The 23298-nt window shown below is 39.2% G+C and overlaps 1 protein-coding gene across 9 annotated transcripts in view; it reads right to left on the reverse strand.

Moving 5' to 3' along the window:
- The window catches only part of RGS6 (regulator of G protein signaling 6), a 542558-nt gene that overhangs the window by 512129 nt on the left and 7131 nt on the right, over window positions 1-23298 (reverse strand). For all 9 annotated transcript variants that reach the window (XM_066388417.1, XM_066388419.1, XM_066388418.1 and 6 more), the window contains one exon: window positions 3401-3504. In XM_066388417.1, coding sequence (XP_066244514.1) covers window positions 3401-3484 — 84 coding nt within the window. In that variant the 5' untranslated portion in view covers window positions 3485-3504. The remainder of the gene's footprint in view (window positions 1-3400; window positions 3505-23298) is intronic.

Here is a 23298-nt window from a genome sequence, read left to right on the forward strand (position 1 = left end):
TTTGGGGGGGAGTCCTTTATGGAACAGCATTTTTACAATTTTTATAAATGATCTGATATACATCCAGGTTCAAACAGCATCACTACATTGGGCAAGGAAATGACCCAGGGTCTTCTGGATCCAGGAATATAAAAAGATTAACAGGTCCAGGCAACTTAATGAATAATTAAGCTTTTCTTTTAAATAGATTTTTAATGGGACCAATACATTTTTCATACACACCTCTAATCTAAAATGTGAATATGGAGAATGAAAAATGAAATTAAAAAAGTCTGTTCAAGTCAATAAATAAATCATGCTTTGGGAAAGTACAACTTCTTATAGTTAATGACAGAAATAAAAAGAGAATAAAGAGTATTCTGAAATGTGGGAGCTGTAGAAACGTACCCACCATTAATTACTCATATGGTAGAGGGTTACCCCCCCAATGGCATTTAAGAGTCACAGCAACATCATGGACATAATCATCCTGCTTATTACTTGGAAGTTTACCCACAAGCTCCATTTCTCTAGATTTGGCTTTTTTAAATGTCAGCATCTGAATCAACACAACATAGTCCAAGCAAAAATTTCACACTGAAAATATCTGACAAGAGAAAGAAACAACAAACAAGAGAGAAAATGAAAATGAAAGCACTGTTTGCACAGTTTCTTTAAATGCAAATTTTTGTTGTAGACCTCTAAGTCAAGGTCTGGTTTTATAGCTATGACCTTGAATAAATTGTTACACAGATGACGTCCATAGCAAATGTTTTGAATTGACCTTGGTTTCAAGGACCAATTTTTAGTTATCCCTGAGGATAGTGTCTTGCAGTAGGTAAGTTGTCACCACAGCCAATAGCTAGTCTGTCACTGAACATAGAGAACAGAACTAGGTGAATATCCCATGTTTCCAACACAACCATGGCTTACGTTAGTCAACCTAACACTAGGTTTAAATGATTCCAAGTCCTGGACCCATATTGGGCAATAAGTGTGATTTCTTTCTTTCTAATAGATTGAACATATCCAATATCCCTTTTATAGCAATAACCAATATGTCAAATAACATGTACACATACCTAGCCTCACCAATCCACAAATCAGTCATGAGGAATCAAAATATATTTCCAATATAGAAAACAAATGATTAGTGGTCATTTCTTTAAAGAACTACAGCAATTGACAACTTTGTTTCTAAATTAAATTTTAAAAAGAGTCCCTTGCTACTACCTAAAAGGTAAAAATCAAGTTCCTATAAACTTGTAGAAAGTCTCCCCTTCAACATAACAGCAGCACCATTCCAGAAGAAAGGTGTTTGATGCATGACCTTTACATTTCTTATTAACCTTTAATAATTCATTGATTCTCAATCTCCTGAATAAGCTAAATATGTTTGTAATGTTTTCCTGTGTCTTAAAAAAAAATGCAACTCACTGCATGAATGTACTTTACTCAACTTATTAACAGCATCAACATTTATACATTTTATGATTCATTTCCTCTCCAGTGTTACCGTCTCTGTTAAGACCTAAAGATAAAAGAAAAAAGAAGCAAGCATTCATTATGGGCCACCTCCCAGCCAAGCAGGATGTAAGATGCCTTATTTACTTCATCTAAATGAATCTTCACAATAACCCCATGAGGTACTATCCTTCCCTCCGGGTTATTTTTCTTCTTTTTATCAATGAAGAAACTGAGGCTCACAGTAGTTACATAAGTGACTCAAAGTCACGCATCCAGAAAGCCACAGAATTATAAATTTAACTCATGTCTGACTCCAAACCGCAAGTCACTACATGCCTGGTATAAGGTCCCTTCATTTGGGGTGAGTTAAAATGTAATAATGAATGAAGTTCTTTCTATCATCCTGTATGACTAACTAACTGGCTAGCCCCATTCAACTATTTTTCCTTTACCACAATTTAATAGGCATCTCTCTTAGAAACAGGTCATCGAAGCATTCTCTTGCAAAGAATTAAGGAATTTGATGCTCAAAGCAGGTATAGTTTGAGAGTTCTATTTTTAGGCAGAAAAAAGAAAACTCAGCATACTGATCATCCAGAAATACCTAGTTCAACACTACCCATATGATTGACAGAGATCGAACAGAGACCTGCAGAATACACAGAACACAGCAGACAACTCAAATATTTAGCGAACTGATTGAACATTATTTCATTTTCTGTAATATGTAATACAGTTAGGTTCAATTTTTACAAACAGACAAACATTAAAAAGGTATATAAGAAGGAATTATTTCCTTATATTCAATAAATGCACAAATAAAAGTTATGTGCCATATTTCCTTCCTTTAAAATGTATTCTTCCAAATGCCCCCAGGTGAATTAATAACATCAATGTCTTTCTATCCCAAGGTCAAAATACCCAGTCATCTTTCATTCTCTGTTCACCTCCTAATTCCTTATTCATTCAGTTTCCAAGTCATTTTTAATTCAGACTTTTTAATCCCTCTACTCAGTTGTGCTCAGTTCTGAAGGGCATGTCCCTTGCTAGATTAGTGTCCCCCTTACCTCTCTCACAGACACAAAAATATCCCCCCAGGAGCCTCCAATCTACCCTGATAACAATGCATTTGTCACACAGGAGGCAAGACTCATGATTCCAAAGAGATATTGATTTTACAATTCCCAGCACCAAAGTTTCCTACGATTAAATTGCCTGTGATCCCACATTCTAACATTTGGACCATCTAACCTGTCTTCCCAACATCTTACTTCTAGTATTTCATCCTAAGGCCAAGCCAACCAGTTCTGGTTGCTGTTCATTTTTTCCAGTTGGTTACTCTGCAATACAAGGCTCACCACTTAGAATGTTCTTCTTGCCACGTAAGCAATATTACCCATTTTTTAAAACTGAGTTCAAAGGTCACTCCTCCACAAGCGCATTCCCAACCAGTTAGTTTTCTGAGATTATATGTATATAACAATCTACCCACACTTCTCTTTTGGAAATGAGAACTTAGATACAGTCATATCTCTCGCCAACTGTAAACATCTAATACATACATGCCTCTGTATCTCCCACAGATACATACACAGTATGTATCTAGACCAGTTCTTGTACACATTATGGGTTTAAAGAACATTCAATTAATAAATATTATGGTGAGGACTTTCTACCAAAGGAGAATATGTCTCCGTCTGTGTTGCTTAGACCATCTTGGAGTTTGTTTATTTTTAAATCACATAATATTTTTCCAAGTATTCAATACCAAGTATGACAAAACCTAATTTCCTTGCATTTTAGACTTAGAGAATCGGAGGATAGAAGAAAAACGATGTTCATTTATCAGTCAAGGCAGTTTAGACAGAAAACATTTGTCGAGCTCTCAACAACTTTGGGTCAGCCCCACCCAGAACACAAGCACACACAGGCAGCATCGCACCAGATGCCTTACTTTGCGGTAGACGATCATATTTGGAGAACTGTCCTCTGGGTCAGCAGTCCCCACTGCTCTTTGATCCCCGGATCCCTGAGCCATTCTGGATGTCTTCACTTATGCTGCAAAATTAAATGAAGAGGCCATTAAGGCATGCAAGAGTTATATAAAGAGAGCTTTGTAACACAAAGAACTAAGTATCTTTTGGCAGGTGGCTTGGAAACAAAACAATGTGATTTCTTATTTGCCTCACTAGTTTCAACAGTATTTTTTTTTTAAAGTTAGGGGGTAACTGTGGTCTTATTGTCCACATACATCTTTTTTAATCCCAAGGCAACGTGTCCTTTATTATTCAGCCCAGAATTGTGCACCCTAGGGGTAATAATATGCCAGTTTTAAGTAATCTCTTGAAGACAAATGAAATCACTCATTTTGATGTTGATTTTGTTTGTTTTACCAAAGCTCATTTTATGATTAATTCTATGCATTAAAATGTGGATATTTCATCAGGGGAATGCAAATCAAAACCACAAGGACTTACCACTTCATACCCACGAGGAAGGTTATAATAACAAAAACAAAACCTCAAATAACAAGCATTGAAAAGGATGTGTGGGTAAAGCAGTACTCTTGTACATTATGAGAGGAAACAGAAAACAGTTTGGTGGTTCCTCACAAAGTGAAACACGGAATTACTATATAACACGGTAAGTCTACTCTTAAGAACTGAAAACAGGTATTCCAGCAAATACTTGAACATGAATGCTCATAGCAGAACTATTCGCAATGGCCGAAATACGGAAATAACTCAATGTCCGTCAATTGATGAACCGATAAACAAACTATCCCTGCAGTGGGACATAATTCAGCCATAAAAAGGAATAAAGCGCTGATATAGCATAGATTAATCTTAAAAAGCACCATGCTAAATAAAAGGAGTGAGACACAAAACGTCAGTGCAATTGACTGAATGTTCATATCCTCTCAAAATCCGTATGTTGAAATCCTAACTCCTAATTTATTTATTTATTTATTTATTTATTTATTTATTTTGTATTTTTCTGAAGCTGGAAACGGGGAGAGACAGTCAGACAGACTCCCGCATGCGCCAGACCGGGATCCACCCGGCACGCCAACCAGGGGCGACGCTCTGCCCACCAGGGGGCGATGCTCTGCCCCTCCGGGGCATCGCTCTGCTGCGACCAGAGCCACTCTAACGCCTGGGGCAGAGGCCAAGGAGCCATCCCCAGCGCCCGGGCCATCTTTGCTCCAATGGAGCTTTGACTGCGGGAGGGGAAGAGAGAGACAGAGAGGAAGGGGGGGGGTGGAGAAGCAAATGGGAGCTTCTCCTATGTGCCCTGGCTGGGAATCAAACCCAGGTCCCCCGCACGCCAGGCCGACACTCCACCACTGAGCCAACCGGCCAGGGCCCTAACTCCTAATTAATGGCATTAGGAGGTAGAGCCTTGGGGCAGTGATTAGTGCTCTTATAAAAGAGATCCCAGAGAGCCCTTTGCTGAACCAGGAAGCCATTTATGAACCAGGAAGCAGGACCTCACAAGACACCAGTCCACCCAAGTCTTGATCTTGGACTTCCCAGCCTCTAGAATTGTGAGAAATAAATTTCTGTTGTTTATAAACTATCCAGTCTATGGTATTCTATTATAGCAGCCTGCTTGGACTAGGATAGTGACATATTGTAGGATTCCACTGACGTGAAATATCTAGAATAGGTCAATGTAGAGAGACAGAAAGCACATTGGTAGTTAGCAGCAGCTGGCGAGAGGAGGGATTGGGGTGACTGCTTAATGAATATGAGGTCTTCTTTAGTGATGATCAAAACATTTTTCAAGTATTGATAGATAGGGGTGATGGCTGCAGAATGCTGTGATGGTATGAAATGTCTGTGTTAAAACGGTTAATTTTATGAGTACTGTTACAAACACAGGAGATGGGCTATGATGAAGGCAGTGATGCAGAAGAGAGGCTATTACAATTTAAAATAAAATCTCATATATTTGTGAATTTCACCTCAATTAAGAAAACTAAATGTTTTTAATTTGACCTTTTAAATGCCATGAAAGTTAGCAGTGAGACAATGACAACCTATGGAATATTTGCATAAAGAAGCAAGTTCGATTCTCAGTATGACACTATATTTGCTGGGTGACCTCAAACAAATTAAATAACCTGTTGGGTGTTGGGTTCCCTTGGTTACTTTTCTTTTTAAGTGTACATGTTGAACACCTGCTATGTACCCAGAACCATGCCAATGCACCTTTCTCTACCCTGCTCTCATCAATATAAGGTGAATTCTACGGACTACCCACAGGTAACGGTCAAATAAACTGAGTGTAAAAGTATCGTATAAAGCCACAGAAGTCCTATACAAATGTTATCACTAATCTAAGAGCCTGCCTGGGTTATTTGCACAAAATTCACAGGCTTTTCATCAAAGAAACTTTTATGAATACCATATCAACAGAAAAGGCCATTACAATTTTTTTAAAAAAAAACTCAGGAAACATTTTATTATAAAACAAGTTGGTACAAAAGGCCATTCCATAAAAATAAATTTGGGCAACAAATGGGGAAGAGACAGGAATTTGTAATTTATGCTAAGAATTTAATTACTCGAAATATCCCATTTGAATAATGCTGTTTGCTTTCTTCATTGTTTATGAATGAGAGGACATTTTAAAGGCTAGATTACACAAAGAGATAAAGAGCATCATTCTATCATCATTACCCACTGCGATATTAGTATTTCTATGATTATAGTACTACATGGAAACACTGATTATTATTCTAATCAGTAGCTTGTAAAGTTAAATGAACAACACACTGCTTTATTTATAAATAACTACTTATTTGCCTACTCCTTTGCCTTAATATAGGATATGACTGAGCATGAAAAACAAAAATTGAGTCCATTTATAATGCCCATTTGTCTACATAACAGAGCCATTTTGGGTTCCTAGTGCTTTATTTTAAAGTGAACACTTTCACTTTAATGAGCATATTATCTTCCACCTAGAAAACTGTGTTATAACAGGAAGGTGGAAAATGACCTAGAAACAATTATGTCAGTCCTCCGCTTGCCTTCCCCTGCCTCTCCGCCCTATCCCCAACTGAAACATTCTGGTGTGTGTGACAGGCTGATGTCCCAGGATCTGGACTTTGGACTGCTAAGTAAATGCAGTCAGGGATTTTAGTGAGTCTAGTATGTAGTAGAAACGCTTCTAGTTTTGATTCCTCCTTCAATTCAGTTTGTAACTCAATCAAGTCATTTATTTTTTCTGTGTCTAGAAACAATCATTTCCAAAATACTTCTTTGTCCTTATGAACAGTTGTTAGAGAGAACTGGATGCAAAACTGACCTAAGTAAGGATTTTTGATTAAATTAGTTGACCATAAAGCCAGTGCTCATGAAATTAAAGGAATAAATTTTCATTCATTACAATATAGTCTGAAATGTTTATTTGCAATGAAGTGCAATAGAAATAGGAATATTTTAAAGTCATTGGTAGAGAAAAACAAAACTTTCTTCATGTTATTTATATATCTACATACATGCAGAGTACATAATTCAGGGACTTTGATTTCAATATTTGAAGAATGCGAGTGTTTTTCTGAAAACACACAACTACATTTCAATAGAAAGAAAATGTGGTAATATTTTTTTCCTATAGTGGCTTAAAGCTAATGAAAGAGGAAAACTGAAAATGTGCTAAGAGTGCATTTCATACTATCCAAGAAGAGACGAGAGGGCAGTGCAGTTTCTCTGCACCTCCATTGGACGTTAGCTGTCACACCCAGCATCCTTAGCATTCCCTCCAGTTCTGACTGAGAAATCAGAATTTCACATTTCTAAATTTCCTTCAAAGACTCATCAGAATGTTCCACACCACTTCTATTCTGTCATCACTGCCTAGCTCCTAGCTCAACCCCTCTATTCATTCATAACAGAGTTCGGTGCTGAACTTCTCAAAAAGTCACAGAACTGGGGTTAAGCTTTCCTTCCCAGATTAGCAATTCCTCCCTCTGAAGCAATTCCTGTAATACCACCACCCACCACTAGGTGCCATAGGACTCAACATTTATTCTCGGAGCAAACACTGAGCATCCACTCACAAGGCTCCATGCTAGGCTCTAAAGAGACAAGGATAAATCAGACACAGATGCTCTCATTCAAGTGTTCACAGTCCAGGAGGAGCGACAGGCATTGTCAGGTATGGGTACTCAGTTAATGATGACACAGAGCAGGAGGAGGTGGCAACTGAGATCAGAGAGGAAGGATGAGTAGGAGTCTGTGGTAGGCAGAAGAGGACACTCAAGCCTAGGTGACAACATAGGCTTGAACAGCTAAAGACCCCAACATGGACACTCAAGGGAAAAAACTCATGAAGATGATCTACTCTCAAGGAGATTAAGCGGGAGAATGGTCAACTGTGGGGAGTGAAATAGCAGGGATTCCCACCTATCTGGATTCATGACCTCGTTTACTGGTTGATCAGCGGTCTCCTCTACTAGAAAGCCAGTTCTGCCTGTGTGGAGTCTTTGTCAACAGGGCTCACCCTCTACCCCTGGCACCTAGGACAGGGCCTGGCACATAGTTGGTTCTCAAATATTGTTGAATGAATGATGGAACTGGTAAGAGTCTACAAAGATGCAGTATACTCCATCTGGAACACTCACCAGAAGAACAAGCCATTAAAACAGCCCATCAAAGAGGACTCGCTATCAACAAAGACCTATGTATGGAATCACTCGTGAAGATTCCCCCCAGGGTTTATTGATATGAATCAGCTCTGAACACGGGAATCCACTTTTGAAATCCATGAGCTACATTTAGGAAAGGAGGAGTATGTGGGGGGGTGAGGAGTATAGTGAGGGGAGATCCTTTGAATAACAGAACAATTAAGCATCTCTGACTCAAACTCTGATTAGTCAATCTCTTGAAAGTCGGGATTGCAATTTACTCCAAACTTACATTGCATTTGCAGCTCAGTTATGACCAATGCCAGCTGTTTTCCTTTGCAATGACAGCTTCTCTGGAGCACGTAAAACCTAGGGCCCAGCAGGTAACCATGCTGAGTGGAGCAGGTAGGAAAGACCCAATGATGTGGGAAGGGGCTTTGAAGTTGGACCAAGAGTTGCATCTCAGCTCTGGCCCCACCAAGGCTGCTGTGGGCCTTTAGCAATTAACAACCCCCCCCCCATCCTAAACTTTCAGCTCTTCTGCTGGAAGAGGAGAACCCTCTACTTTGCAAGGTTGCTTTTGAAGAGAGAATAAGTCACATACATTCCCAAGCACAAAATGAATGTAGCATCTCACCAGCAGTCTTGTTCTCGGGGAGTGTTTGACGAAGTGAAATTCCCAGGCCACCTGCACCAGAATCACAGGAGAAGCCCTTTCCTACCTGCAGGTGTTCTGACCTGTACATATGAGATGAAGCCCAAAGCAGTTCACCAAGCTCCTCAGGTAATCCTGAAGCCGAACCAAGAGGTGGACGACTACGATTACACTACAATCCCACGAAAATCATTGTCCCATGCAGCTAAGAGCCTTAAGACGTCATCCCACTGCTTTTAGTGCCCAGCTATCAAAAGTCTATTCAGGGAAATATCTTGTAGAAGAGGTAATCAAATACTGACTGCAATATAGTGTGAATATTTATGCTGACAAATAAGAATTCTGTTGCTGTTATTTTCTCTCCTCCATATTATATCACATTCACATTGTTTGCCTCAGCTCATAAAAACTCTGTGATTTTTTTTTTTTCTGACATTGGAAATGTTAAGCACTTAGGGGAAAAAAAAGTTTTCAAGATGTGTGCTAGCTCCGTAGTACAAGCTTGGTTATATGGTTCTAATCTGACTAAGTGGGCAGGAGTCTCAAGGGGGAAGAAGGAAGAAAACAGCTGTAAAGAACAAATAACTCTTCCTGTTATAGCAGTCTGCCAACTTGACATTTCTTATATACTCAAAGTTCAGATGTTCAGTGACGGATTGAGCGTCTGTTTCAGGTAACACCCCAAAGATCTTAAAGCAAGGAGACAAAGCTCAGCCCCCAGGGGCCAATTTTGATGATAATGCCCTGTACCCACTGTTTTGCTGGGATAAAAATGCTGGATCGTTTTGAGAGACTTCAGTTGGAATTCAGTGGTTCCCAACAGCTGATTCAAGGATCCGAACCAGATGAGCAACCTCAAAATCACCTGGGGGAGATTATAAAGATGGATGTTCCTGGTTTCCATGCTCCAGTGACTCTGAGCAAGTCGGCCTAGGGTGGTCCCTAGAGGCTTAAGATTTAAATGTTCCCCCGGTGATTCGGAAGCATGGGCCAGGTTAGGAACCAGTGACCTGGATTCATGGAGCCTGACTTCTCCTCACCTGACCCCTCTGTCCCTCCTCCCATGCTGCACCACGCTGAGGTGGGCTCCTTTAACTCCCCTTGTGTTTAGGCAAACACTTCCTAATGGTTAAAGCAAGGGTCATGGGATCAAAGGATTGGCTCTCATCCTGGCCGTGCCACTTAATTGCTGTGTGACTAACCAGGAGCAACTTGTCACCACATTTATTCAGCCATTCTGAGACTTGGTTTCCTTGTCTAGAAAATGAAACACTAATCCTCTTGTATCCATGGTTCTCAGCCTTCTTGCTCATCAGTCCCCTGGGGTGTGCCTCACGGCAGTGGTAGCAAGCGAATATTATTTTTCCTACTCTACAGATGACAACACTGATGCTCAGAACATAGGTAACTTGCCTGAAGTAACACAGCTTGTCAGCCAGGAAACTGAAATTCAAATTATCATTGACTCCAATGCCCACAGACTTCGCAATGTGTCAGTCTTGGTCTTCAGGGAAATCATCTATATAAAGTATTTAAAACAAAATTGTGTAAATATATAAAATTTAAGTATGTACCTAAATATAAAATACTTAGCCCCCAGTGGATAAAGTGTCAACCTGGAACGCTAAGGCCGTCAGTTTGAAACCCTGGGCTTGTCCGGTCAAGGGACATATGAGAGTTGATGCTTCCTGCTAGCTCTCTCTCTCTCTCTCTTTTTCCTCTCTAAAATGAATAAATAAAGTCTTTAAAAAAACCTGCACATTATGTAAACTGAGCCTTAAAGCCCTTTATCAATTTACCTCTTCCTCCTTACTAAACCAGTGTTTCTTTTTAAAAAAAAAATTGATTGATTTTTAGAGAGAGAGAAAAAGGAAAGGAAAGAGAGAAACACTGAATTTTTGTTCTACTTATTTATGCATTTATTGGTTGATTCTTGAATGTGCCCTGACCGGGGATTGAACCTGCAACCTTGGCATGTTGGAACAATGTTCTAACCAAGTGAGCTACTCAGCCAGGGTATTCTTTATTTTTAAATACTGGAAAATTTTTGTTTAATGTTGAATGCTCTTATCCTTAACTAGTTGCTATCCTGCATCACTCAAAATATGAAAAAAAACATTATCTTGTGGAAAAATCATAGCTTAATAAATCAACTTTTTAATTCGTTTCCACATTCATGAATACATAAAAGAGTGTCATATACCAGTGTCGTATATATTCAGTAACTCTACATTGCTACAGCAGACAATTGGTTAGTTGAAATTCTTTTTTATCTTTTGACTATCATCACACAAAAATAAAGTGCATTTTACTTGTGTTCACATTATAGAGTATTTTTCTTCAGGTAATTAACCAAAGCCACATTGGCACCAGAAAGGTAGCAGTATACTTACAGTATTAACCATTACTAAAACAGAAAGTCTTGTTCTAGTCACCTGGTAGAAGCTGTTTCACATCAGAGAGCACAAAATGATGAGGTTATAACTAAAGTTTAGCTATCTGTCACAAACTTGTCCTCTTAAATAAAATAAATGTGTTCCAAATGTTTGTGCTTAAAACCAGGAATAAAGGTCTGATTGTTGCTTTAAAAAAATACTTAGCCCCTACATCCTAGATGTAAAGTATTCAGTAGTAGGTACTGCAACTGGTACACAGTAGGTCCTCAACTACTTTGTGGTTTCTTCCTCCTACTTCCTAGTGTATCAGCGAAGCTGGTTTCCCCATACCAATTCTATCTTAAGACACAGAAACAAATACAATTCTCTCTGGGTTCCCACAGCTGCCTGATAGCCTAAACAAACTAATCTACTAAAGCCGCTTATAAAGAAAGATATTTTTGCATTCCCTATATTAAACTGTAATCCTAAAGATTAAGCTGGGATGGAGAAGTAGAAAGTTCTTCACATAATAGAATGTGCTTGGCCAAACGATGGGACCCACAGTCCCATTAATACAATCACTGCTTGAAGTTCAGGTCCACCCAGTCCTGAATTTCAGGTCTCCTCTAACCAGGGCTTTGGACTCCACACTGCTCTGGACACCTTCAGACTCTACCAATCCCCCTCTGACTTTTCCTGACATTTGAACTCTTCTTTTGTATGCAGCATGCCCACTATGTGCTTCCACCTCCTCTCTAAACTTTAACCTTCTGTAACCCTAATGGAAACTTGGTTTCCTTCAAGCACATCTGCCCGGTAATCCCTTGACCTCACCCCATATATCTCAAGGCCAGGAAGGACAGAAAGCATCTTCCTGGTTGTCAATTACTGTTTTAAATGACTCTCCTTCCATATTCCTACCCAAATTCCTGCTCATGGACACTCAGATCATCAGGCTATGCCACTTCCGGCCCATCCTCACTGACGTGTCCTACCTCCCTCCTGCTTGTGCCCTTTCATTTCCTGTAGACGCCGGGTTCCAGTTCTCAGAGATTTACTCCACCCCTTAGTCAACCTCAGTGACTGTTAACATCAGAGCCCAAGACCTAATTGAAAAACTGGTTTCTCCATCCTTTCCATTTCCTCGCCCGAACCCTTCCTCCATACCTCCTCCCCAGCCTCTGCCCCACATGGCCACATGCTGACCTTATCATCCCCAGTGCCTATGCCACTGCAGGCCACCCCCTCTGCCTACCTTCCCGCCTGACTGTGCCCTCTGCGTTCACTGCAAACAATCTTCAAACTTATTCAGACATCCAAACTATAACTTCTTTTAGTTTCTTCCTTCTCTCACTGGTTCCATCATTATAATCACTCAACACTCCCTTGCAAATACCTTCAACTCCCTCACCTCCCCCTTTCTGTGTCATATTTCCTGGGAAATCTCCAACATTGACAGAGCCTGACTATCCACTATATCACATCCACAAAATATCTGAATATCCAAGTTCACATCCATGCAGTTGAACACTCTGGGGTGGGGTGGGGTGGGGTGAGGAGGAGATCACACTCCCAGGCTGACTAGTGGTATCTGAAATTAATGAGTACAAACTTTATTTATTTTTGTATTTTTCCGAAGCTGGAAACAGGGAGAGACAGTCAGACAGACTCCCGCATGCGCCCGACCGGGATCCACCTGGCACGCCCACCAGGGGGCGACGTTCTGCCCACCAGGGGGAGATGCTCTGCCCCTCCAGGGCGTCGCTCTGTTGCGACCAGAGCCACTCTAGTGCCTGGGGCAGAGGCCAAGGAGCCATCCCCAGCACCCGGGCCATCTTTGCTCCAATGGAGCCTCGCTGCGGGAGGGGAAGAGAGAGACAGAGAGGAAGGAGAGGGGGAGGGGTGGAGAAGCAGATGGGCGCTTCTCCTGTGTGCCCTGGCCGGGAATCGAACCCGGGACTTCTGCACGCCAGGCCAACGCTCTACCACTGAGCCAACCGGCCAGGACCATGAGTACAAACTTTAAATGAGTTAGGTAATACTCCCTACCATATTTGATACATTTTTCTCCTAAGTTGGATCTCCTTTGCTGAATTGGTTATCTCATATGTTCTGCTTGTTCAAACTTTACACACAGTAACAGTTGATGGGTCCACTTTAACCTTCAGGGAAGAAATGGAAGCCAGCAGAGGGCAAGGCTCTCATCTTGGGCTACCCTCCCCCAGAGCTCCTGTTGCTGCTCATTTCCTAAAGAAAAGTTGCTCTATGGATTAAAGTCTCAAATGTTAGAGACTCAAAATCATAAAAATTCTAGAACAAAACATAGGCGGTAAAATCTCAGATATGTCTTGAAGCAATACTTTTTTTCTGATATTTTACCATGGGCAAGGAAAATAAAAGAAAAAATAAACAAATGGGCCTATATCAAACTAAAAAGTTTTTGCACAGCAAAGGAAACAACAAAACGAAAGGAGAGCCCATTGAATAGGAGAATGTATTTGCTGATATATCTGATAAGGGTTTAATATCTAAAATTTACACGGAACTTGTAAAACTCAACACCAAAAAACAAACAAACAATCCAATTTAGAAACGGGCAAAGGACCTGAACAGACACTTCTCCAAAAAAGACATACAGATGGCCAGTAGACATATGAAAAGATGCTTAATGTCACCAATCATCAGAAAAATGCAAATTAAAATCACAATGAGATATCACTTTACACCTATCAGAATGGCAATCACCAATAAATCAACAAACAACAAGTGTTGGCGAGGATGTGGAGAAAAGGAAACCCTCTTGCATGCACTGTTGGTGGGGATGCAGATTGGTGTAGCCGCTGTGGAAACAGTATGGAGTTACCTCAAAAAATTAAAAATGGAACTGCCTTATGATCCAGTGATTCCACTTCTGGGACTATATTCAAAGAAATCTGAAACACAAACTCAAAAACATACATGCACCCCTATGTCCACTGCAGCGTTATTTACAATAGCCAAGATCTGTAAGCCGTCCAAGTGCCCATCAGTAGACGAGTAGATAGAAAAGCTGTCATACATTTACACAATGGAATACTACTTAGCCATAAAAAAAAAAATCTTACCTTTTGCAAAAGCATGAATGGACCTGGAGATTATTATGCTGAGTAAAATAAGCATAATTTTTTAGGCAGAGAAAGACAAGTACGATATGATTTCACTTATATGTGGAATCCAATGAACAAAATAAACTAACAAAATAGAAACAGACTCACAGATACAGAGAACAGACTGACAGCTGTCAGAGGGGAGGGGGTTGGGGGACTGAGTGAAAAAGGTGAAGGGATTAAGCAAAGAAAAAGAAATTTATAGACACAGACAATATTGTGGGGATTGCAAGAAGAGAAGGGGGTGGTTGAAGGGGGAGGAGGGCCGAGGGGGGACAGATGGTGACAGAGGGAGTCTTAACTCGAGGTGGTGACACTCACAATGCAACATACAGATGTTGTACTACAGAATTGTGTGCCTCCAAACCGTATAATTTTGTTAATGTGTCACCCCAATACATTCAGTTAAAAAAATTTTAAATAAGAGCTAAAAAAGAAAAGGAAAAGATGCTCTACTTTTGCTCTTAAGTTGAAAGTCATAGACCATTTCTCCTCTTCTCACCCTAATATCACACCAATGGGGATCTAGTATAATAACAGCGAGTTACAGCAAAAAGACCTCCACAACACAAACTCTCTGAGGGGCACTTAGGAAACCGAAGTCAAGAGAGAAGACGAAAACAGGGGAATTTGAGGCTTGTGGCACCTACAGCTGCAGCTAACATTAAATGCAGCTCAACTCCTAGACGAATGAGATAAAAGCCCACACTGCAGGCCTCGCTATCTCAGCTCCTGGTACCTGACGCAGCGTGTCTGGCTTTCAAGCAGCCATCAGGACCAGACTCAGATATGACACAGACGTTGAAATTATCAGAAAGAAAACTCAAAATGACAAGGATTGAATACGCTAAGAGTTATCATGGAAAAAGTGGGTGGTAATTAAAACAGAGAGACAGAAACTCTTTAAAAAAAAAAAACCTTAAAAAGGGAAATGCTAAAAGTCAAAAATACTGTAACAAATTAAGAATGCTCATTGGTAGACTCAAAACAGCCAAGGAGAGAATCAGTGAACTTGAATGAAGGTCAATAGAAAAAAATGAAACAGAACATCTAAGAACTATGGTACAACATCAAAAGATGTAACATAAATGTAATTGGAACAACAGGAGAAGAAGAAGAAAGAGGAGTAAGGGAAATATTTGAAGGAATAATGACTGACAGCTTTACAAAGTTCATGAAATACATCAAACCACAGATCCAGGAAGATCAGAAAACACCAATTGGAATTCCCAACAAAAATAAAAACTAAAAACCACTCCAAAGCCCTGGCCTGATAGCTTGATTGGTTAGAGTGTCATTCTGGAGAGTGGAGGTTGACAGTTCGATTCCCCAGGCAGGGCACATAGAGGAACAGCTCAATTTTCCTGTCTCTCTCTCTCTCTCTCTCTCCCTGAGTCTCTCTAAAGCAAAACAAAACAAACAAACAACAACAACAAAAAAAACTAGTATCCCTAAGCATATTATTTTCAAACTGCAGAAAATCAAAGACAAAGAAAAAATCTTGAAAGACACCAGAGGAAAAATAACCTTACCTATAAAATAACAAGGATAACAATTGCAGAGGGCTTCTCATCAGAAAAGACGCAGGCAAGAGAGTGGAAAGAAACACTTAAAATATGTTTTAAAAAAACCCCACAAGCCTAGAATTCTACATCTGGTGAAATTATCCTTCAAAAGTGAAGGAAAAAGAATGACTTTCTCAGACAAACAAAAACTGAGCAAGTTCACTAGCAAATCACCCTGCAAAGAAATGCTAAAAGACATTCTTTTAGCCGGAACATTATACAGGTCAGAGACTTGGATCTACAAAAAGAAAGAATAAGCACCAAGGAAGAAATAAATAACGGAAAAATGAAAGCTTTTCTTTTCTAATTCTTAATTAATCTAGGAGAAAGGAGTAATGTTCATAGGAAAGAAAAATAATATTTCTTAAAAGACTACTATATCAGTGTCTAACATAGAGTTCTAGAATAGCCCTAGTCTAAGGTTAGCAATGTAGTCTGGGGGCCAAATCTAGCCTGCTGCCTGTTTTTATATGATCCCTGAGCTAAGAATGGCCTTTACATTTTTAAATTGCTGGAAAAGTTGGAAGAATAGTATTTTATAACACATGAAAAATATATAAAAATCCAATTTCTGTGTCCACAGAGTTTTATAAATAAATGCCCATTTGTTTACTTCCAGCCTATGACTGCTTTGATGCTCCAACAGCAGAGTTGGGGAGCTGCTACACAGACCATATGGCCCGCAAGGCTCAAAATATTTACTACATGGTCCTTTACATAAAAGATTTTGTGAAAATGAAAACATAAACCAAAAAAAAAAATTTTTTTTTTTTGCATTCCGTGAACAAGCTCAATCATTTCATTTTTCAGATGATGAAATTAAGTGCTGGAGAGAATAAGTTATATTCTAATATTATCTTGCTAGTTAGTAATAGACCCAGCCTGAGACTTTGGGTCTTGAGATCCTAAATACCTCTCCGCTCGCATGAGAGTACTTACATTTTTTAATGTATGGGTTCTGCGATTATACTAATGCTCCTAATACTACTGACGCGACGGATGGCAGAAGTAGCGTTTTATTATTCTCTCGCACTTCATGAAAGACTGTGTGACTGCTCGAGAAGATGTAGGAGTGACAGAGACGCTTTGCCAGTTTTGATACACAAGACGGGGATGACTCAGAGATAAAGAGGATGACGCGGTCCCAGGGGACCTGAGAAGAAAGGCTTCTCCTCTTGGCTTCTTCCTCTTCTTCTTCAAAAAAGAATGCCAGGTTTATTCCTTGGAATTTTGTTGTTTTCCTTCTTCATTTTTTTTTTTTAAAGAACAGGTAAAAATCAGTATCTTTTTTAACCCTAAACCTAGGTATTTAAATATTGGTGCATCTCTCCTGTGATCCATAATGCATGAGCTTGGAGCAGCAGTAGTAGGCTTTTCCTCCGCAGAAGATAGCAGACTTGACAAAGGAAAAATATATTCAGAAAGCTCATCAGGCAGAAGCAATACACGTCAAAGAAATAACGATTGAATAGGTTTCTGAGGGGGGGGTTTGTTACAGTGTTACTCACATTATGTAGATGGAAGACAAACACAGCACAATTAGAATGTACCACTTCCTACAATGAGGGTCTAACAACAGAACAACCCTCACGAACTAGAAAAGCTTGATAAAAAAATTTTAAAATGGAACATCCAAGGCAGTGAAGTACATAGGGGACCACCATCCACAAGGAAAGGGGAAAAAAGGAGGCGAGCCAGACATTCCATGCAACTACAGCTTTAACCATTTGGTCAAATTCAACATGTGTTCGTGAAAATACCCTCAGGCAATTTTGAATGTTAAGGGAGCTGCTTAATCTGATAAAGGATATGTATAAAACACAGCACCCCTAATATTTAATAGTCACAATTTGAAAATTCTCCCATGGAGATTGGGAATGAGACGAGAATGCCCACTATGATCACTTCTTTTCATTATATTAGAGGCCGTAGCCAGCACAACAGGCAAGGCAACTAAAGGAAAGGCGTCATGGTTGTAAAGGAAAAAGTAAACACTGTTTTGCTGGTAGTTTGATCGCATACATAGAAAATCCATAATAATCTAAATGGAGCTATTAGAATTAATAAGTATATTGGGCAAAATCACTGGATACAAGATCAATAGATAAAAATTGATTGTACATACCCACAACAAACAACTGAAATGACATTTTTAAAAGATATCACTTAAAATAGTATAAAATAACTTCAAACACTAGGAATATATCTCAAGATGTACAATACTTTTAGAACATAGAGAAATATAAGAAAACACTAACAGAAATAGAAGATCTAAATAAATGAAGAGATATAGCATAGTAATGAATTGACATAATCAACATTTTATATCTGGGTTAGAGAATTAATGTAGTCCCAATCAAAGTCCCATCAAAGAATGATTTTATAATTTATACAGTAATGCAAATGGCTAAGAATAACCAAGCTCTTCTTAAATAAGAACATAGCTAGAGGACATATACCACTGGATATCAAGACTTATTATTAAGCAATATTAATTAAGACAGTGTGATATCAGTATAAGAACAGACAAACTGGGCCCTGGCTGGTGGCCCAGTGACTGAAGCGTTGGCCCAGCACACCAAAGGTCTCAGGTTCAACCCCAGGTCAGGGCACATACTAGAAGCAGTCAATGAGTGTACAACTAAGTGAAACAAAGAGTTGATGCTTCTTTCTCTCTCTCTCTCTTTCTGTCTCTCTTCCTTCCCACTGCCCCCCCCCCCCCAAATCAATGGAAACTTTAAAAAAAAAAGGAATAACAAACACAACAATGAAAGGGGCTAGAAAGCAGAAGGAAACCCACATATAAGTGATCACCTATTTATAACAAAGGTGACATTTCAAAGCAGTGGATAAAAAGAGATTTTTCAATAAGTAATGTTAGGTTAACTGGATATACATGTGGAAAAACAAAATAAATATGGCTCTCCTCTTTACACCATAGATAAAAATCAATATCGGGTGGATATTTTTTCCTTACCTAAAGATTAAAGGCAAAACAAGAGGGTTTCTAAAACTGGGAGAACAGCTTCATGACCTTTGGGTAGGCAAAAATTTCTTAAGCAGGCACAGAAAAAAATAACCACAAAGGAAGTGGCTGAAAAATAGGATTACATTAAAAGTTAAGATCTCCTGTTCATCCAAAGAGAGTCAAATGTCAAGCCACAGAATAGGAAAAGATATTTTAAATACACATGACTGCTAAAAATATGTATATTAAATAAAGAAAACTCCCACAAATCAATAAGAAAAGGATAAACAATCAAATTGAAAAATAAGTAATGAATTGAATGGGAGCTACAAAAGATTAAATAAAAAATTACAAAAAAAATATCAAAAAGGCATGACATCTTTAGTTACTAGGGCAAATTGAAATCACAGTGAGATACCACTACATACCTACCATAATGGCTAAAATTCAAAAGTTTGACAATCCCAAGTGTTGACAAGTACGTAGAGAAATTGAAACACTCACAAACTGATGATAGGAGTCTAAACTGAAACACCACTTAGGAAAACTCTTAGTAAGGACCTACTAAAGTTGAACATATGTACCAGCAATCCAGTCTTAGGTGTATATGAAACAAAAATGTATTTATATGTGCACTAAAAAATACACACACAAAAGTTTATAGCAACATTTTTCATAGTAGCCCAAAACTGGAAATTTCCCAAATGCCTATCAACAGTAGATGAAGAAACAGTTTGTGTAATATTACAGAGTAGATCGCTATACAGCAATAAAATAAATAAACTACTGCTACACATCACAACATGGATGAGTCTCTCAAACAATGCTGTGCCTACAAAGCCACAAAAGAGTATAGACATATATATAATGCCACATATACTTCATATATTTCAAAAATGAGAACATACGGTGATAGAAAATAGGTTAGTGGTTACAACTGTGGGAAAGGGAGTGTGTAGTTACTGGGAGGGCATGTGAGGTAGTTTCTGAGGGAATGGTAATATTCATCTCTTTTTTTTAATAAATAAATTTTTATTTTAATGGGGTGGCATCAATAAATCAGGGTACATATATTCAAAGAAAACATTTCCAGGTTATCTTGTCATTTAGTTCTGTTGCATACCCATCACCCAAAGAGAGATCGTCCTCCGTCACCCAATATTCATCTCTTGATCTGGGGGAAATAATGTGGATTAGTGTTTGATTTGTGTGCTTTTCTGTAAACATGTTATACAGTGGAATTCTATGTTTTAAAAAAAAGAATAGTGCAAAGATTCTGGAAGGATACAGCATCTCTGGTCCGCAAGGTGGCACTTGAGCCATCTCAGAAAGGGCAATGAAAAATAATGATATAATTGCAGGCGTGTTTGCAGGGATGGTGCAGAAGCCAGAGGTTGTGTCTGTCACCACTGCATACACTCACCCTGATGTCTGTGCAGTAGGCACAGACCAGAAGCAATAATCATTGAATGAGAGAGCTGGTGTAGAAGTGAAACAAGATTAGAAACACCCTTGAAGGAATGCCTCACATTATCCAAAAGCAAATAAAACCCAAAGTTCTTCAGCCAGTTTAGACATAGGTACTGTTTCTGGTTGTCCCATATGTTTGTTTGTTCTTGCTATCAAATTTGCTTCCTCTGACAGGGAATGATGGGCCTGTGAACCATCCTGGCCAGCATACACTGTATCACTGGACATATTGACTGGATCGAGGTAGACATATGACTCTAGGCAGGACTAATCAGGGTCCCTCTCTGACATTGAGATTAGGATACTTTAAGAAAAAAAAGATCCATTCCCTGTGTTGAAAGAACGTAACAGTAGAGATATTAATGAATATATACATTTTCTCTAGTGTTACAGAAGGAGAACATCAAGATGATAAGGTATCAAGTAAGAGTGCTGAAATATCATTTAAGTCCCTGGATCCAGCTATGCCTGAATTCCAAGATATATGAGTCAGATAAATTCCTTTTTGCTTGGATTGGTATGAATTTTGCTTTAATTCAGTTGTGGAGTTTTTTGTTTTGTTTTGTTTTTATCCACATCCGAGAGACCCCTAAAGAACCACCACAGCCACCATCATCATCATCATCATCATCATCATCATCATCATCGTCATCATCTATGTGGCATTTAAGTTCCTCAATAGACTGGCCCTAATATGCATTTCTAGTCTTGTCAATCACTGTTTATATTTATATAACTAACGACAGGACCCATCCTAACCACAGGAAACTTTCCCCCCACCAAGAATTTCCAATAAACAAAATTCAACTTAAACCAATCTACTTTCAAATACACTTTTGAGACCCAACTGGTTACTCCTGTTAAGGACAATTAGAAAATATAAGAAACTGGAGATTAAACAGGTTTTTTAAAGTGTGGGAGGGGTTGTAAGGCAGAGAACAGGCAAGAAAAGTAGTTTTTGCAGAGATGCTTTTGAAAGCCAAAGGGAGCCAAAGAAATGGAAACCTGGAACTGATAGTATGCTTTGGCATGAAGCTAAATCGTCTTTGCATTGGGAGAGATACCTGAGAACTTCCTAACCAGTCCTGCCAACCGAGTTATATAAAGTTTGTCCCAGGATTTATCCACTTTACCCTTGAGCCACAGAAAGATCCAGGCGTCCGTTGTCGACTTCTCTCGGTCTGAAAGTCTAAAAGCCATTGAACATTTGGACAGAGAGCTGGACAGAGTGAGGAAATGCCCATTTGCATGGGAATTGTGTGTTGACAGAAATAAAGCAAAATCACTAATAAGTATTCCACTGCAAGGGAGTGATCTCCTGAAAAGAGTAAGAAGTAACTAGAACTTAATTGTGGCCCACCCTTTCATTACCAAGATAAGGTGAGGTGTATGTCACTTGTAATCAGCTTTGTTTTCTCATTTTTCTTTTGGTAAACATAAATATTTATTAAACAGTTTTGCTTGCAACATACATTTTGGCTATCCCTGTTTCCCCTTTAGTTTTAAGTTCACCAGCAGACTTCTCCTGCCTGAAAGATTTTTAAGGATCTGACTCTCGGTGGGGTGGGAGGGGGTACTAAAAATTCTTTGCAACTCTGTCCTTCTACTTACATTGAAACGCCTTGCACACACTTTGCCACCAAGCCATTGGCCCAACTCCTCCACTCACCTTCTTCAATGAAATCTCTCAGTGGGAAGCGACCCACCCTCATTCCATTTATACGTGTCTGTCTTACCACATTCTGTTTCTCTTTTTCCCCCCACGTAATTTTAAACTCCTTGGAAACAGCCATGTCTGATCATTATCATTAGAGAAGTCCTTTGGTGGTAGGACTTATTACCAATGTGGACAAGCAGGCTGAGGAGCAGGGAAGAACAGTGACAGTGAAGACCTTAGACCAGTGAGGTAACCTGGAGTAGGAATATCCCTCCCCTCCCCTCCTCTCTACCCCCAGACTAAGAGTGGACTAGACCAGAGATTTCCAGGAACACTGTCTCCTTCAGTAATGCCCGGCAACAAATCAGTTTCTCAGCCCTCTTCTGCACCTAGGGAGATGCAGATCACTAAGGCTAAATAAACTACTTTGTCTAATGTCACATACCCCTGGGTATGGGCAGAAATAGCAGCCAAGCCCCTAAACTACCTGCCATTCTAAAAGTTAAAGTGCCTTCTCCTAAAAAAAAAAAAATCTAAAATATAATCAATAAATTTATTCTTTGTGAATGCATACTTTCTATTTTGACCCGCTGCTGAATCAGTCTTTGTTTTAGGATGTATGGTCAGCAAAAGAATATAATAGCATCTTCCTGTTTGGTTTGGAATCTGAACACAGTAGCACTTACGTAGCAGCTTAAGAGAAAAAGACACTGGGCATTTTAAAGAGTTGTTGTCTTTCTTCTAGAGAAGTCACAAACAGAAAAAAAAAAAAAAAAAACAGTCAGCTCAAGCAAGGGTTTGGTTTGGATTTGGCAGTGTAGAGCTACAACATTTTTCCAATTGGAATTGATTGTTAATGACTGAAAATGCATGTCAACAACGGGGCCTTCTGAGCAGCACACACTCTTTGCTTTACCACAGCTCACACCCATCCCTGACACTTCCCAACCCTGGGACCAGTGCCAGGTGCCATTCACCATCACACATGGGTATCTGTTTTGCTATTAGAAAAAAAAAGACAAAAGTGTCCCTATCAAAAACGAGTCAGAGGGTCCCATGTTTCAAGAAAAATGGGTTCTTACTCTGAAAGCAAACAAGACTTGGTTTAATGACCGGTTATTTATCCATGCCTCTCACCTAAAAAGCTTATTCCTCTCTTCCACCTGTGAAATGTCTACCTATTTCCCAAAGCCTGTCTCTTCCAGATCGGATTATACAATGCTCTCTCTCTGAATTGCACTAGTTACTATCTTTGTTATCTACTTGCTATTAAATCTGACTTATAAAATTCTACATATTCTTTTCACTTAATATCCTTTATTTTTAATTTTTTGCTTATTTCTATCATCTCCAAGACAACTGAAGTGATGATCTCA

This window comes from Saccopteryx leptura, chromosome 6, assembly GCF_036850995.1.
Source record: "Saccopteryx leptura isolate mSacLep1 chromosome 6, mSacLep1_pri_phased_curated, whole genome shotgun sequence".
Classification (NCBI taxonomy): domain Eukaryota; kingdom Metazoa; phylum Chordata; class Mammalia; order Chiroptera; family Emballonuridae; genus Saccopteryx; species Saccopteryx leptura.